The sequence below is a fragment of the Carcharhinus amblyrhynchos genome, chromosome 12, assembly GCF_965287045.1.
Source record: "Carcharhinus amblyrhynchos chromosome 12, sCarAmb.v2.hapA, whole genome shotgun sequence".
In the NCBI taxonomy this organism is placed as follows: Eukaryota; Metazoa; Chordata; class Chondrichthyes; order Carcharhiniformes; family Carcharhinidae; genus Carcharhinus; species Carcharhinus amblyrhynchos.
This window is the reverse complement of record NC_137335.1, coordinates 21,445,581-21,460,199: the sequence shown is the minus strand read 5'-3', so window position 1 is coordinate 21,460,199 and position 14,619 is coordinate 21,445,581. Positions and strand designations below refer to the sequence as shown.

General features: G+C 42.2%; 1 protein-coding gene across 2 annotated transcripts in view; it reads right to left on the bottom strand.

The window, feature by feature from the left end:
- kat14 (lysine acetyltransferase 14) overlaps positions 1–14,619 on the bottom strand; it is a 46,870-nt gene that overhangs the window by 18,424 nt on the left and 13,827 nt on the right. For both annotated transcript variants that reach the window (XM_080200202.1, XM_080200203.1), the window contains exons 3-4: positions 11,749–11,870; positions 4,925–5,106 (exon numbers count right to left, since the gene is read on the bottom strand). In XM_080200202.1, the coding sequence (XP_080056328.1) occupies positions 4,925–5,106; positions 11,749–11,870 (304 nt within the window). The remainder of the gene's footprint in view (positions 1–4,924; positions 5,107–11,748; positions 11,871–14,619) is intronic.

The following is a 14,619-nucleotide window of genomic DNA, read 5'->3' as shown; positions in this document are numbered from 1 at the left end:
AAGTGAGAAATTGGATCTGGTTTGAGTTGGGGTAGAGATTACATCTGGGATTCAGGGCTAGACTGACCTCCTGGGCTAGTTCTGATCATCCAGATAGGCCAGGGAGGAATTACGAAGGCTTTTGCCTCTCTCAAGTGGAAAGTGTATTTATTGTGAGAGAGAAGTTGAATGGACTGGAGTACTGTTTGCTGTCTGTCATTGTTTGTTTATTTCTATCATTACTACACATAACATTTACATTATAAATTCAGAGTTATTCTGAAATAACACTAACTAATCTTAAAAATATGATCCAATTGCTGGATTTAGCTCTGTAATGTTTTAAAAGGTATGTTCAGCATAGGATGGTAGAACAATCTATCCTTTGAATATTGCTCAAGACCTATTTCCTCAAGGTACTTAATTTTTACTTATGACCACAGATTTCTAAATAGCTAAAGCCTCTTCTAATTCAGTAAAGACTGACCTCCATAATCATTGAAAGGTGAAATCTGACACCTGAGCTTTCAGTCTCAGCTATAAGCAACTGTCTTTTGCTGTACAATACTGTACACAATCAGTTTGAGTAGCAGCGGCTTCATCCATCTACAAGTTCTGTTTTTGGTCACTATTTTCCTTACATATCAAACTTAGAGTTTATCTTTTCAATGATGTTAGGTGAGTGTTTACTGGTTTGCTGTTGGGAGGACCTGGGCAGCACAGAGACATCTTACACAGCACACTGAGAAGTTCAGAGTTGGGAAAATTGCCAGAGGGAAAAGAATGTGGTGAGGAATGATCATTAGAGAAAAAAGATTGCGTGGGAAAGATTGCTGTGGAAACAATGAAACAGGATCAGACAAACATGAAAGATTAGCTGAGACAAATTAACAAGGAAGAAAATAGGGAACGGGGGAAAGTGTGATAGATAAAAATGAGTAACAAATAAGCAGGACAATAGGAACAATGAAAAGCAGAAAGTAAAGGGAGACACAGAGAGAATTATGAAAGAAAGGGAGACTATCAGAGACATTGGAAGTGTAGTAAATTAACATGAACAGTGAGAATAACAGGACACAATAAAATAGTATTGGAGAGAAGAGAGCTATGAGCAGAATCAGTTAGCAAACAATGAAAAAGAATAGGAGACTGAAACAAAGAGAAAGGAAGGCAGTAAGATACATGAAGAGAGTAACAGAAACAAGGTGGGAGTAACAGAAGTACAGTCAGAAAAGGAGAATAATAACAGAGATAGAAACACAGAAGGGAACACAAAAATCAGAGAACAAACAGACACTTTCATTGACTTCATAACGGCCAGAACTGATTAGTTTATCATCAAGACCTCAATAAAATGATGAATGCAGCAAATCCACCTTTTCTGAATAGAATTCAGAATCCCTGACTAATGCATAAAGTGCTGTCCTAAATAATGAGTGAATCACTAAACAGAATTGGGAAAAGCAACAAACCAATTAGATTCATGCACAGAATTTCCCTACAGTAAGAGCCTTCAGCACTTGATTAACAACCTATCAAGATGGGGGAAAAAGATCCACTCAGTTCTCCAAACCTTCTTCAGCCAGCTCCGAGGGCGGTGCTTAGAGCTGCCACTATGTCCAACAAGTGAAATAATGCATAGAGGATAGCAGCTTCCACAATCTTAGAACATAAGAACATAAGAAATAGGAGCAGGAGTAGGCCATCTAGCCCTTCGAGCCTGCCCCGCCATTCAATAAGATCATGGCTGATCTGTCATGGCTCAGTTACACTTTCCCGCCCTCTCCCCATAACCCTTAATCCCCTCTCTTATCAAGAACCCATCAACCAGCTTCTTAAAAATATTTAGCAAGGCAGCCTCCACCACTTCAACGGGCAGAGAATTCCAGAGATTCACCACCCTTTGAGTGAAGAAGTTCCTCCTCAACTCCGTTCTAAACCGCCTCCCCTTTATCTTGAGGCTGTGCCCCCTAGTCCTACTGTCTTTTTTGAGCAGGAAGAGTCTCTCCACCTCTATCCTACCCATCCCATTCATCATCTTATACGTCTCAATGAGATCTCCCCTCATTCTTCTAAACTCTAACGAGTACAAGCCTAGTTTATTCAGCCTCTCCTCATAGCTCAACCCCCTCAACTCCGGTATCAGCCTAGTAAACCTCCTCTGCACTCCCTCCAAGGCCAAAATATCCTTGCGCAGGTGCGGCGCCCAAAACTGCACACAGTACTCCAGCTGCGGCCTCACCAATGCCCTATACAGCTGCAGCAAGACCTCCCTACTTTTATATTCAATCCCCCTCGCTATGAAGGCCAGCATCCCATTCGCCTTCCTGACCACCTGCTGCACCTGCAAGCTGGGTTTTTGCGACTCATGCACAAGGACCCCGAGGTCCCTCTGCACCGTCGCCTGCTGCAGTTTTTCGCCACGTAAGTAGTAGTCCTTAGTTATTACTAGATAAATAATGTTGAAAATTATAAATAACTGGAAAGTTTAAAAACAACATTTTAGGACTGATCCAAAGGTATCAGTTAAAGAACTTGCTAACAGATGGCAAAGTACAAAGCTCCAACAGTTGCGAACAGATCTACTGTGTGGAATGCAGTGTGGATGTGTGCACTGCTGTTGTTTTAAATAGCAAACACAATCAAAATGGCTCATTTTAGTAGAACCTCTGCTTTAAGTCCTACCTTTGACAGCGGTATTTACACCAACAGTTTCGTTGCTTTGGTATTTCTGCTAGCAGGAACAGCTGAAGCACTCTTCCCACCCCATCAAAGCAACCAACCAGTGTTCAATCATTAAACTATACAGACCTCATCTTGCCATCAGTCAAAGTACTACTGCTAGGTAATCATAACGCTATCCCAAAACAGCAACACATGACATAACAGGTTAACTGACTACTTCTAAATCCCCATTGTTTGTTTACCAAAAATCACACTGTGCCACATATTAAGAGCCTTGCTGATTAGTGATTACTGAATTTCAACTACCAGCTAATAAATATTACAACTTCAAATGGCATCCTAAATAGGGCTCCTTTTATTGCTTTAATTTTGTAGCCAGGGGTTAGGGGTAATTTTTATTTTGAGTAATAGTGTAATCACTTGATATTGGATCAGCTGTTTGTCATCCTGATTTTCATTTCTATTACTGTCAGTACTCAGCCAGTGGGACAATGAAAGATCAACGCTGTTGATTACAGCACACTGGGTTCGAAAGAGTAAACTGACTACTCCCTGTTTTCCACCAATGCCCAGTAAGTATAGACATCAAGTGGGCATATGTTTGGTTTCTGCTGTGATGTCCCCCATGGTCTGCTGACAAGTCAGATAGATGAAAAATAACTGAGTGAGATCAAGCACTTCCGCGGAACCACACCCAGTACGCGGCCAATAGTTACAGCCCATCTTCAGACACATGCAAAGTGAAGTGAAATGAATGGACACACTGCAATTGGGTGCATGGTGGCACAGTGGTTAGCACTGCTGCCCCTCAGCACCAGGGACCCTGGTTCGATTCCAGCCTTGGGTGACTATTTGTGTGGAGTTTGCATGTTCTCCCCATATCTGTGTGGGTTTCCTCCAGATGCTCTGATTTCCTCCAGTCCAAAGATGGGTGGGTTAGGTTGATTGATCATGCTAAAATGTTCCTTAGTATCAGGATGATTAGCAATTGCTTAAATTCTTGTACAATATGCACATGTTCTAACACCATTATCCTCTTCGGGGTTAATCAGTTTGTGAAGTTGATTTATATTAACTTGAAAATGTCCATTAACTTGGAGTTAAAGATTAGTAGACCATCACGCCTTCCAGTGGATAAATGATTGTCTATGCAAAGATGTGTTCAGGATAGCTAACTTTGATGGCTCCCCAATAACAAGCTTGGATTAGACAATCATGGGTTAGGTTGATTGGTCATGCTAAAATGTCCCTTGGCGTCAGAATGATTACCCTTAACCATCCTGATGATTGCCATCAGGGTATAGGGCCTGGGTGGGATTTTGTTGATGCAGGCTCAATGGGCCAAATGAGCCTTCTGTACTGTAGGGTTCTATGATTCTACAATGCGAGAGGCCAGCCCAAAGTCTCCTCCACCAGCAGTCTGGAAATTTAATACTGCTGAGGCAAGTGAGTCGAAATTAGGTTTTGCAGGAGGAAGGACAGAGTGGCCAGGATACTCACTCCCACTACTCCTGGATCCAAAGGAATATTTTAAACATTGACAACAACCACTGCTTAACCTTCAGCTCAAAGTCCTGTTCCACACTTCCAAATTTTACAGAAGAATTCTAAAATAATCACGTACATCTTTGCAAAGGGCCCAAGACCTGTTTTAGGCAGCTCCCACTGAAAAATGTGGACATACGGGCAAGATAATTGAAAAGTAAGCACCTTTCTCTTCATAGTTTTGTTTTGTTTTATATTAATTTTTAAAATCTGAGTCCTAAACCTGATATAAAAAGCAGAACAGACCATTTTAATGAACTGCACTGTTGCATCCCAAATATTAAAGGAGATATAACTTGAATAGTCACAGTTGCTTGTGCTGCTGTTTCTTCTGATCAGAGCTGCAAATGCTATTGGGAGATAACATCGGAAGTAGACATTTATCTTTTCTTATATAGATCATTCATGAATCCCTGATGTAGACTTTATAATGTATCAAAGGGGAAGTTCTGCACAACATTTCAGCACTGAAGCTGTCTATAACTTACAATTCTGAAGTTTAACACTGAGTAACATTATGCACAAAATATCATCTGCTTTCTGAAGAACTACGAACTCACTCATCAGGTGACTATGCACTTTATTATTGTCTACAACATGGTTATAAAAGTTTCTATGCACCTAAGTGTATTTATCAACTTATTAGTGAAATGTTAGAGGCACATTTTGGTTCTCCTTCCCTTAAAATTTCATCAAATATCTTCTACAAACCCACCTCTTGCCTTCAGCGTGGTGCTCGATGGTCTCTCCCCTTCTGGCCTCATGACAGGAGGTTTGTTGTGGACAAGCTTCCACCAGCCTGGCTCGCCAAACTGCTGAGCACCCGAACGGAAATACATGGGACTGCCCACAGACAGGCAGCCTGCCACGGTACTCCACCAGGTCGAGGTCTTTTTCCTAAAACACAATGAGTGCAAACATAATTAAACATAAAGGTCCCTGGCGCTGTGAGGCAGCAGTGCTAATCACTGGGCTACCATGCTGGCCATAATTATCCAAAGATCACTTAACATTCTTGTCCTGTTTACATATTTCCTTCCTACATGAAGACTATCCACTTGTATGTACTGAAGTTCAACTGCTCTTGTGTGGGTCTTATTGCATTTGAAGAATCTTCAATTAGGCAGTCTGGTCACACACTTACAATATGTTTGCCTGGACTTTCAGTTGTTACACGTAATTCCCATCAGAGTGTCATAATTTTGTCTCATCTAGACTCTGATGGATAAGGATAAGTGTAGCCTTCAAGTTAAGGTGCTAAATTGGGGGAAGGCTAATTACAACAATATTAGTAGACAGGAACTGAAGAATGTCGATTAGGAGCAGATGTTTGAGGTCAAAACAATATCTGGCATGTAGGAGGCTTTCAAGTGTAAGTTGATAATGATTCAGGACTGGCATATTCCTGTAAGGATGAAGGGTAAGTATGGCAAGTTTTGGGAACCTTGGATAACGAGAGATATTGTAAGCCTAATCAAAGAGAAAAGGGAAGCATTTGACAAATCTAGGAGGCTGGGGACACACAAAGTAAGCGTGGAATACAAGGAAAGTAGAAAGAAACTTAGGCAAGGAGTAAGGAGGGCTAAAAAGGGTCATGAAAAGTCTGTCACCTGGATTAATGACATAGAATCCCTACAGTGCAGAAGGAGGCCATTTGGCCCATCGAGCTTGCACTTACAACAATCCCACCCAGCGTCGATCCCTGTAACACGGAGTTACCCTGCTAATCTCCCTAACATTAAGGGACAGTTGAGCATGACTAATCCACCTAACCCACATATCTTTGGACCGTCAGAGGAAATCTTAGCACCCGGAAGAAACAAACAGGAAGAACCCAAGACCAGAATTGAATCCAGGTCCCAGAGCAGTGGTAGCACCACTGTGCTACCGTGCCGCACATATACTCCAACTGTACTGTAGGAGAAGGGGCAGTCAGTATTTTTCAGTATTGGTACATGGAGAATTCTATGGTTCAGAACTTCAGTCATAGTACAAGCGAAATGTAATGGTTCGGAAGCCTTCAGTAAACATACATTTGGGTCAGGACTGTTCAATGATGGTGCAGGGAGAACTCTGCAGGGCAGAAGCAATACCATTGCCTCTCACAGCACCACAATCTACACCATGTTGAAATTATTGGGTTTGGGGACCTAGAGGAAAATAAAGCTAATTGGACCTTCTAGAAACTGGTTTACAACAAATATAAGCTGAGGAAAATCCCAAGGCTTTTTATACATATATAAAGAGCAAGAGGGTAGCCAGGGAGAGGGTTGGCCCACTCAAGGCCAGGGAAGGGAATCTATGTGTGGAGCCAGGAAATGGGCGAGATATTAAATGAGTACTTTGCATCAGTATGCACCAAAGAGAAGGACTTGGTGGATAATGAGTCTAAGAAAGGGTGTATAGATTGTTTGAGTCATGTTAGATCAAAAGGGAAGAGGTATTCGGGTTCTTGAGAAACATTAAGGTAGACAATCCCCAGGGCCTGATGGGATACACCCAGAATACTATCAGAGGCAAGGGAAGAAATTGCTGGGGCCTTGAGAGAAATCTTTGTATCCTCACTGGCTACAGGGGAGGTACACACAGTAAGAAGTCTCACAACACCAGGTTAGAGTCCAACAAGTTTATTTGATAGTAAACCCACAAGCTTTCGGGATCTGCCCCTTCGTCAGGTGAGTAGAGAGTTCTTGTGGGTGTACTATCAAATAAACTTGTTGGACTCTAACCTGGTGTTGTGAGACTTCTCACTGTGTCTACCCCAGTCCAACGCTGGCATCTCCACATACAGGGGAGGTCCCAGAGGATTGGAGAATAACCAATGTTGTTCCTTTGTTTAAGAAGGCTAGCAAGAATAATCCAGGTAATTACAGGCTGGAGAACCTTACATCAGTGGTAGGGAAATTATTGGAGAGGATTCTCTGACACAGGATTTACTTCCACTTAGAAGTAAGTGGATGTATTAGCGAGAGGTTTTGTGAAGGGGAGATAGTGCCTCACTAACTTGATCGGGTTTCTTGAGGAAGTGACGAAGATGATTGATGAGGATAGGGCAGTGGATGTTGTTTTCAGTAACACCTCATGACAGATTGGTACAGAAGGCGAAGTCGCATGAGATCAGAAATGAGCTGGCAAGGTGGATACAGAACTGGCTCAGTCATAGAAGTGGAGATGCTGGCATTGGACTGGGGGTAAACACAGTAAGAAGTCTCACAACACCAGGTTAAAGTCCAACAGGTTTATTTGGTAGTAGATGCCACTAGCTTTCGGATCGCTGCTCCTTTGTCACCTCACATTTTGGTGTTGCACACAAGTTTGCTTTTTGAATCCTTTGGAGTTGCCCTGGTAGGGCCTTGACATTAGACAGATGAAGTGGAATAGCAAAATGAGGCAGAGGCAATGGGCAAGGATCAGAAATAAATTAGGGGCTCAGGAATACACCAGGCACATGGAAAATAAACAAAAAGATGAGGAATAGCTGATAAGTTGGAAATAAGTTTAAAGTTTACTTGTTAATGTCACAAGTAGGCTTACATTAACACTGCAATGAAGTTACTGTGAAAATCCTCTAGTCACCATACTCCAGTGTCTGTTCAGGTACGCTGAGAATTCAGCATGGCCAATGCACCTAACCAGTACATCTTTCAGACTGTTGGAGGAAACTGGAGCATCCGGAGGAAAGTCACGCAGATATACGGAGGATGTGCAGACTCCACACAGACAGCGACATAAGCCAGGAATCAATTCCGGTTCCCTGGCACTGTGAGGCAGCAGTGCTAACCACTGTGCCACTATGAGATGGATGAGATGGGGAGAATACAGGAGGCGAGGCATTCACTGCAATGCAGAGCTAGCGGCAGCAAGGTACTGATGGGAGGATGAAGAAATAAGAACTGAAAGAGGAAGGAAGGCAAAGCTCCTTGGCCCAAAATCCAAAGCTGCTGCAAATGGAAAGGTGTAGGGGAGGGGAGTGATAAAAGTGATGGGGGTAGAGAGGGGGTGATGGTGCAAAATATTAGGGAGCATGGGGGAAAGAAGATAATAGCAAGTTGGTCAGTAGACATGGCATAGGAAAAAGATGTGATGAAGAGGGTGTACAATAGCAGAAAGAGTCTGGGGAGCGTACAGGACAGTCAGGCACAGATTGAAAAAGTACGATGCAATATTAGCAGACTGTGATGCAAAGGAGTAAAGCACAAAATAGTGTGCACTTTGGTCCTTGCTCCTCCAATTCAAAACATAACTGGGACCCAACCTATGGGATCCATAGGTAAGACAGATGCCATGTTTTGACATTCAGTAAGCAACAGTTAGGGATATTTCACTCATGTTTAAGGAAAAAAATCACAAGACTTTCTAACAAATGTAAAAAATGATAAATGATTGTGGTTCCTGAGGGGAAATATATATCTTTCTTTCCAACATCGGCAGTATATTCTGCACAAGTTTGCCACGCTAACAAACAGGCAGCAAATGAAAAGCATCCATTTTGTGTTGCTAAAAGAAAGGACTTCAGTACATTATCATCCCTGACTGTTGTTACATAAGAACATAAGAACTAGGAGCAGGAGTAGGCCATCTGGCCCCTCGAGCCTGCTCTGTCATTCAATAACATCACGGCTGATCTTTTTGTGGACTCAGCTCCACTTACCCGCCCGCTCACCATAAACCTTAATTCCTTTACTGTTCAAAAATGTATCTATCCTTGCCTTAAAAACATTCAATGAGATAGCCTCAACTGCTTCACTGGGCAGGGAAATCCACAGATTCACAACCTTTGTGTGAAAACGTTCCTCCTCAACTCAGTCCTAAATTTGCTTCTCCTTATTTTGAGGCTAGTTCTAGTTTTACCTGCCAGTGGAAAGAACTTCCCTGCTTCTTTCTTATCCATTCCCTTCATAATCTTATAAGTTTCTATAAGATCTCCCCTCATTCTTCTGAATTCCAATGAGTCTAGTCCCAGTCTACTCAGTCTCTCCTCATAAGCCAACCCTCTCAACTCCGGAATTAACCCTAGTGAAGCTCCTCTGCACCCCCTCCAGTGCCAGTATATTCTTTCTCAAGTAAGGAGACCACAACTATACACTGTACTCCAGGTGTGGCCTCACCAGCACTTTATACAGCTGCAACATAATCTTGCTGATTTTAAGAACATAAGAACATAAGAAATAGGAGCAGGAGTAGGCCATCCAGCCCTTCGAGCCTGCCCCGCCATTCAATAAGATCATGGCTGATCTGTCGCTGCTCAGTTCCACTTTCCCGCCCTCTCCCCATAATCCTTAATCCCCTCTCCTATCAAAAATCCATCAACCCGCGTCTTAAAAATATTTAGCGAGGCAGCCTCCACCACTTCAACGGGCAGAGAATTCCAGAGATTCACCACCCTTTGAGTGAAGAAGTTCCTCCTCAACTCCGTTCTAAACCGCCCCCCTTTTATCTTGAGGCTGTGCCCCCTAGTCCTATTGTCTTTTTTGAGCGGGAAGAGTCTTTCCACCTCTATCCTATCCATCCCATTCATCATCTTATACGTCTCAATGAGATCTCCCCTCATTCTTCTAAACTCTAACGAGTACAAGCCCAGTTTATTCAGCCTCCCCTCATAGCTCAACCCCCTCAACTCCGGTATCAGCCTAGTAAACCTCCTCTGCACTCCCTCCAAGACCAAAATATCTTTGCGCAGGTGCGGCGCCCAAAAATGTACACAGTACTCCAGTTGCGGCCTCACCAATGCCCTATACAGCTGCAGCAAGACCTCCCTACTTTTATATTCAATCCCCTTCGCTATGAAGGCCAGCATCCCATTCGCCTTCCTGACCACCTGCTGCACCTGCAAGCTGGGTTTTTGCGACTCATGCACAAGGACCCCGAGGTCCCTCTGCACCGTCGCCTGCTGCAGTTTTTCGCCTCGTAAGTAATAGTCCTTCCTACCATTTTTCCTACCAAAGTGGACCACCTCACACTTGCCAACATTAAATTCCATTTGCCATTTCCTGGCCCATTCGCCCAGCCTATCTAGATCCTTCTGCAGACTCTCCACACCCTCCGCACAATTTGCCGTTCCCCCAATCTTGGTGTCATCAGCAAATTTCGACACTCTACACTCGGTTCCCTCCTCCAGATCATCTATATAAATGGTAAAAAGCTGAGGTCCCAGCACCGACCCCTGGGGCACTCCACTGGTCACCATCCGCCAATCCGAATAGCACCCGTTTACCCCCACTCTCTGCCTCCTATTTGACAACCAATCCTCTATCCACGCTAACACCCTACCCCCAACTCCATGTCCCTCAACCTTCTGCAATAACCTCTTGTGAGGCACTTTGTCAAACGCTTTCTGAAAATCTAGAAAGACCACATCCACCGGCTCTCCTCTATCCACCGCCCTAGACGCATCCTCATAGAACTCCAGTAAATTTGTCAGACACGACTTCCCTTTAATGAAACCGTGCTGCGTCTGCTCTATCAAACTCCATCTCTCTAGCAATGAAGGACAAAATTCCATTTGCCTTCTTAATTTCCTGCTGCACCTGCAAACCAACTCCTTGAGATTCCTGCACAAGGACACCCAGGTCCCTTTGCACAGCAGCATGCTGCAATTTTTTGCCATTTAAATTATAGTCCATTTTGCTGTCATTCCTACCAAAGTGGATTGCAGAGTTCTGGAGTAAGACTAAAAGGGTTGTAGTGTCAAAAGACCTGTAAATTACAGAAAAGGGACAACTACTGAGCTGACTTAAGAAGTAGGAATGCGGAATAAAAAACAGGAATAAGAGAACACTGCAGAACTGGAATAAATGATGTAGACATGCCGGCTGGGGTAAACACAGTAAGAAGCATCACAACACCAGGTTTAAGTCCAACCAATTTACTTGATAGTAATCCCACAAGCTTTCGGAAATGGCGTTCCTTTGTCAGGTGTGTGGAAGGTTCTGATCAGAGAAGGGCATATAAAGACACACACAGTTTACACAGTACACTGTAAACTATGTGTGTTTTTATACGCCCTTCTCTGATCAGAACCTTCCACACACCTGACGAAGGAACACCATTTCCGAAAGCTTGTGGGATTACTATCAAACAAATTGGTTGAATGAACTGGAATAAAAACAGTAAGCACAAAAATCTTCATCCAAGAGATATGACTCTCACTACGATTTGCCAGAATCACTTCTAATAAAACCTACTATTTCATCATCTCTTTTTACTGCAATTTTCATGTTCATGCCTAGCCGAGTAGCATCATATGAAACACAAACTTGTACAAGTATCAAGATGACTTATGTTTAATGGGTAACCAATAATGCAGCAAGAATCAACATTTGTTGAATGCCTAAACAGAAAACTAAAAATGTACAAGTGACAGTGTATAGATTTGTACTATTTCTCCCCTTCTACAATGTTTAAATGTTGCATCTTTTGGATGGAATTGGTTGACTAACAGTTATTATACTGCTTCATAAACCAATGAATGCACTAGATAAGAATCAACATTATAATCAATTATTATTTTCCAGGCACTGTGTACTGCTTGTATTTTACCTGTTTCCCAATAAAAAGGCCCAATGTTTGTCAATAAAAGCACAAATATCTTCCTTCCAACGGAAGTAGCCTTGGCGACCAGTTCCTTCCAATGACAAATTGTACATGGCCAACATCACAACCTGAGAAAGGCAGAAAGTACAGGCTTATATCAATTAACACTCCACAGAGGAACCTATGAGAAAAAGGAAAACTTCAATTTATATCACACTTTTCATGACTTCAAGATGTCCCAAAGCATTTACAGCGAATCACAGAATAATACAACACTGAAAAAGGCTATTCGATTTGCAAGAGCTCTTTTGAAGGGCAATCTGGTTAGTCTCACTCCATAACCTGCAATTCTTTTCTCCTTCATAATGTATCTAACTCCTTTTGAGGGATACTATTGAATCAGAAGATCTTCCATATGCACATTAACAATAAAAGAGTTTTCAGAGGAGCAATGAAGCCAAATAGGAATCAAAATGGAGGTCTGTTGTTGGAGTCAGAAAGCCTATTGAAGACATTAAATATATACTTTGTATCAGTGTTTACCAAGGAAAAGAACTTGGTCAAAGATATTGATCAGAATTTTCAGGCTGTTCACCGGAATTTTTGGTCCTGCTGTACTGAAGGGAGATTTGGCCGAGTGCCAAGTTCTCCGTCCTTGCTTGTAGCAGCAATGGGGCATGAAGGGCCTGAAGATTCCGCCCATGGAAAATGAGGCTCCTAGAATACTGGACGAACTAAAATTCATCCTAAACTAAAAGCAACGCTAAAAAGCAAGTACGTCACCCAGTCCAGATGGCATGTATCCTAGGTTGCTGAGGGAAGCAAGCATAGAAATTGCAGAGGTGCTGATCACAATCTTCCGATTCTTCTTAGATACAGGGGTAGTGCATTTCAATTCATTTTGGTAGGATTTCCTCTAACTTCATGTTTAACAATCATTTTGGAGTCCCGTTCCATAACCTTATTTATTCACTGTAACAATATCCTCCCTTACTTTGTTCCCCAGTACAACAATTCGGGGAGTCCTCTATACCTCCTGCCAATATTGTATCTATCCTCCTTCTACAGACATTACATTTTATGTTTTTTAAGCTGTCTCTCAAATGCAGTACTGAAGGAGTGCAGCACTGTCAGAGGGACTGTCTTTCGGATGAATCATAAACTGAAACCCTATCTGCCCTTTTAGGTGGATATAAAAATTCCTTTGGCAATATTTCAAAAAACAAAGGATTTATCATCGCTGCTGCTTCCGGCATGTCCTCCTGCACAATTCATTGAACAAGGATTAATTCCTTGTCTTCAGTCAAGACTGAGGGATATGCTGGACCATGATCGTGGTTAAATATAACTCTGCAGCTGTTGATGCCTAAAGCACCTCATGGATGCCCAGTTTTGAGATGTTAGATTTGTTCTGATCCTATTTTGAACAGTGGTAGTGTCACACAACACAATGGTGGGTAAGCTCAGTGTAAAGTTGATACTTTGTCTTCACAAAGACTATGAGATGGTCACTTTGACCAATACTGTCATGGACAGAGGCATCTGCAACAAGTAAATTAGTGAGGACAAGGTCAAGTGAATTTTCCCCCCTTGTTGATTCCCTCTCCACCTGCTGTAGGCCCAGTCTGGCAGTTATGTCCTTCAAAACGCAGCAGGCTTGGTCAGTAGTCGTGCCACTTCTGATGATCGTCCCGCAGAATATGTTTTGTCCCTTCCCTGTTCAGCATGGAAGAGTACTGATTCATCAATTGAGAATGATATGAATAGACGGTTTCCTTCCCCATATTTGCCAGTGATGTATTTCCCATTACTTTTCTCCATTTCCCATGGAGTCTCAACATCAATTACTTGTTTAAGTCTCTGGAGTGGGACTTGAACCAGACACCTTCTGACTAAGGGATTCAAAGGAAAAACTAAAGTTTGAAATCAGAGGCTAACTAACTGCCTGGTGGTGCTAAAATTACTTCACAAATTGAGGAACTATTTCTCCTACCTTTGTCTTGCTGAATCATAAACTCAATTTAGATCCAATTATGCCATCTTTTACAAAGATTTGAGAAATGTTAGCGAAGTAAATTCATTTTGAGACGAGAAATCATCATCTGAGGATGACTGAAATGATACACAGTACAATTAATTTTTTTTTAAGCAGCTAATTGTTCTGACAAGACAAACTGGCATGAAGGTTCATTTGGTGTTTGGCAAATAAATTTAAGAAAAATTGCATTCGCAAATTAGAAATTGGTTTCCTTTCTGACTCCCAGAATGACTAGCTAACATGTTTCCGTTCCTCTTCTCATAGTGAATAAGTTGTTTTTGCATTAAACAATTAAATGCTTTGAGGAACGCTGCTCAAATTCTCAGTGTTCACCTTCAATATCTTGGGTTTAAATACAGCACAGGAAAATGAAAATGAATGCTTGCTGCAAACATTCTGAATTTAGATGGGACATTCTCACGGACGTGAACTTGCACACAGAATATCTGAGCTCTCATCTCTGTCAGTGGCACGCTAAATCCTTAGCTACAGTGAGGAAGCAGTCTAAGATGATTTTATACCATCACAATTCTCACTCTCCTCACCCCTCCACAGATAGTGAAGTAATATTATCATTGTTCTGTAGCATCATTCCTTGGGTTGAAGGGTACAATACCATCATGCTACAATTTCATAAATGTCAGAATTCTGTCCATTTCATACTGCACAATTGAAAGCGTTTTTCATTTAATGAAGAGATAAGGTCTGTGCCTCAACTTTCTTTACCTGCCTTAGCTCCATATTCTTCAATATCCCCACCAAAAATCTGAATCCTGAAAGATGCCATTGTTCCAGTAGCCATAACTTTTTGACTGTTGTGAGGGGAAGAGTTTGAGATT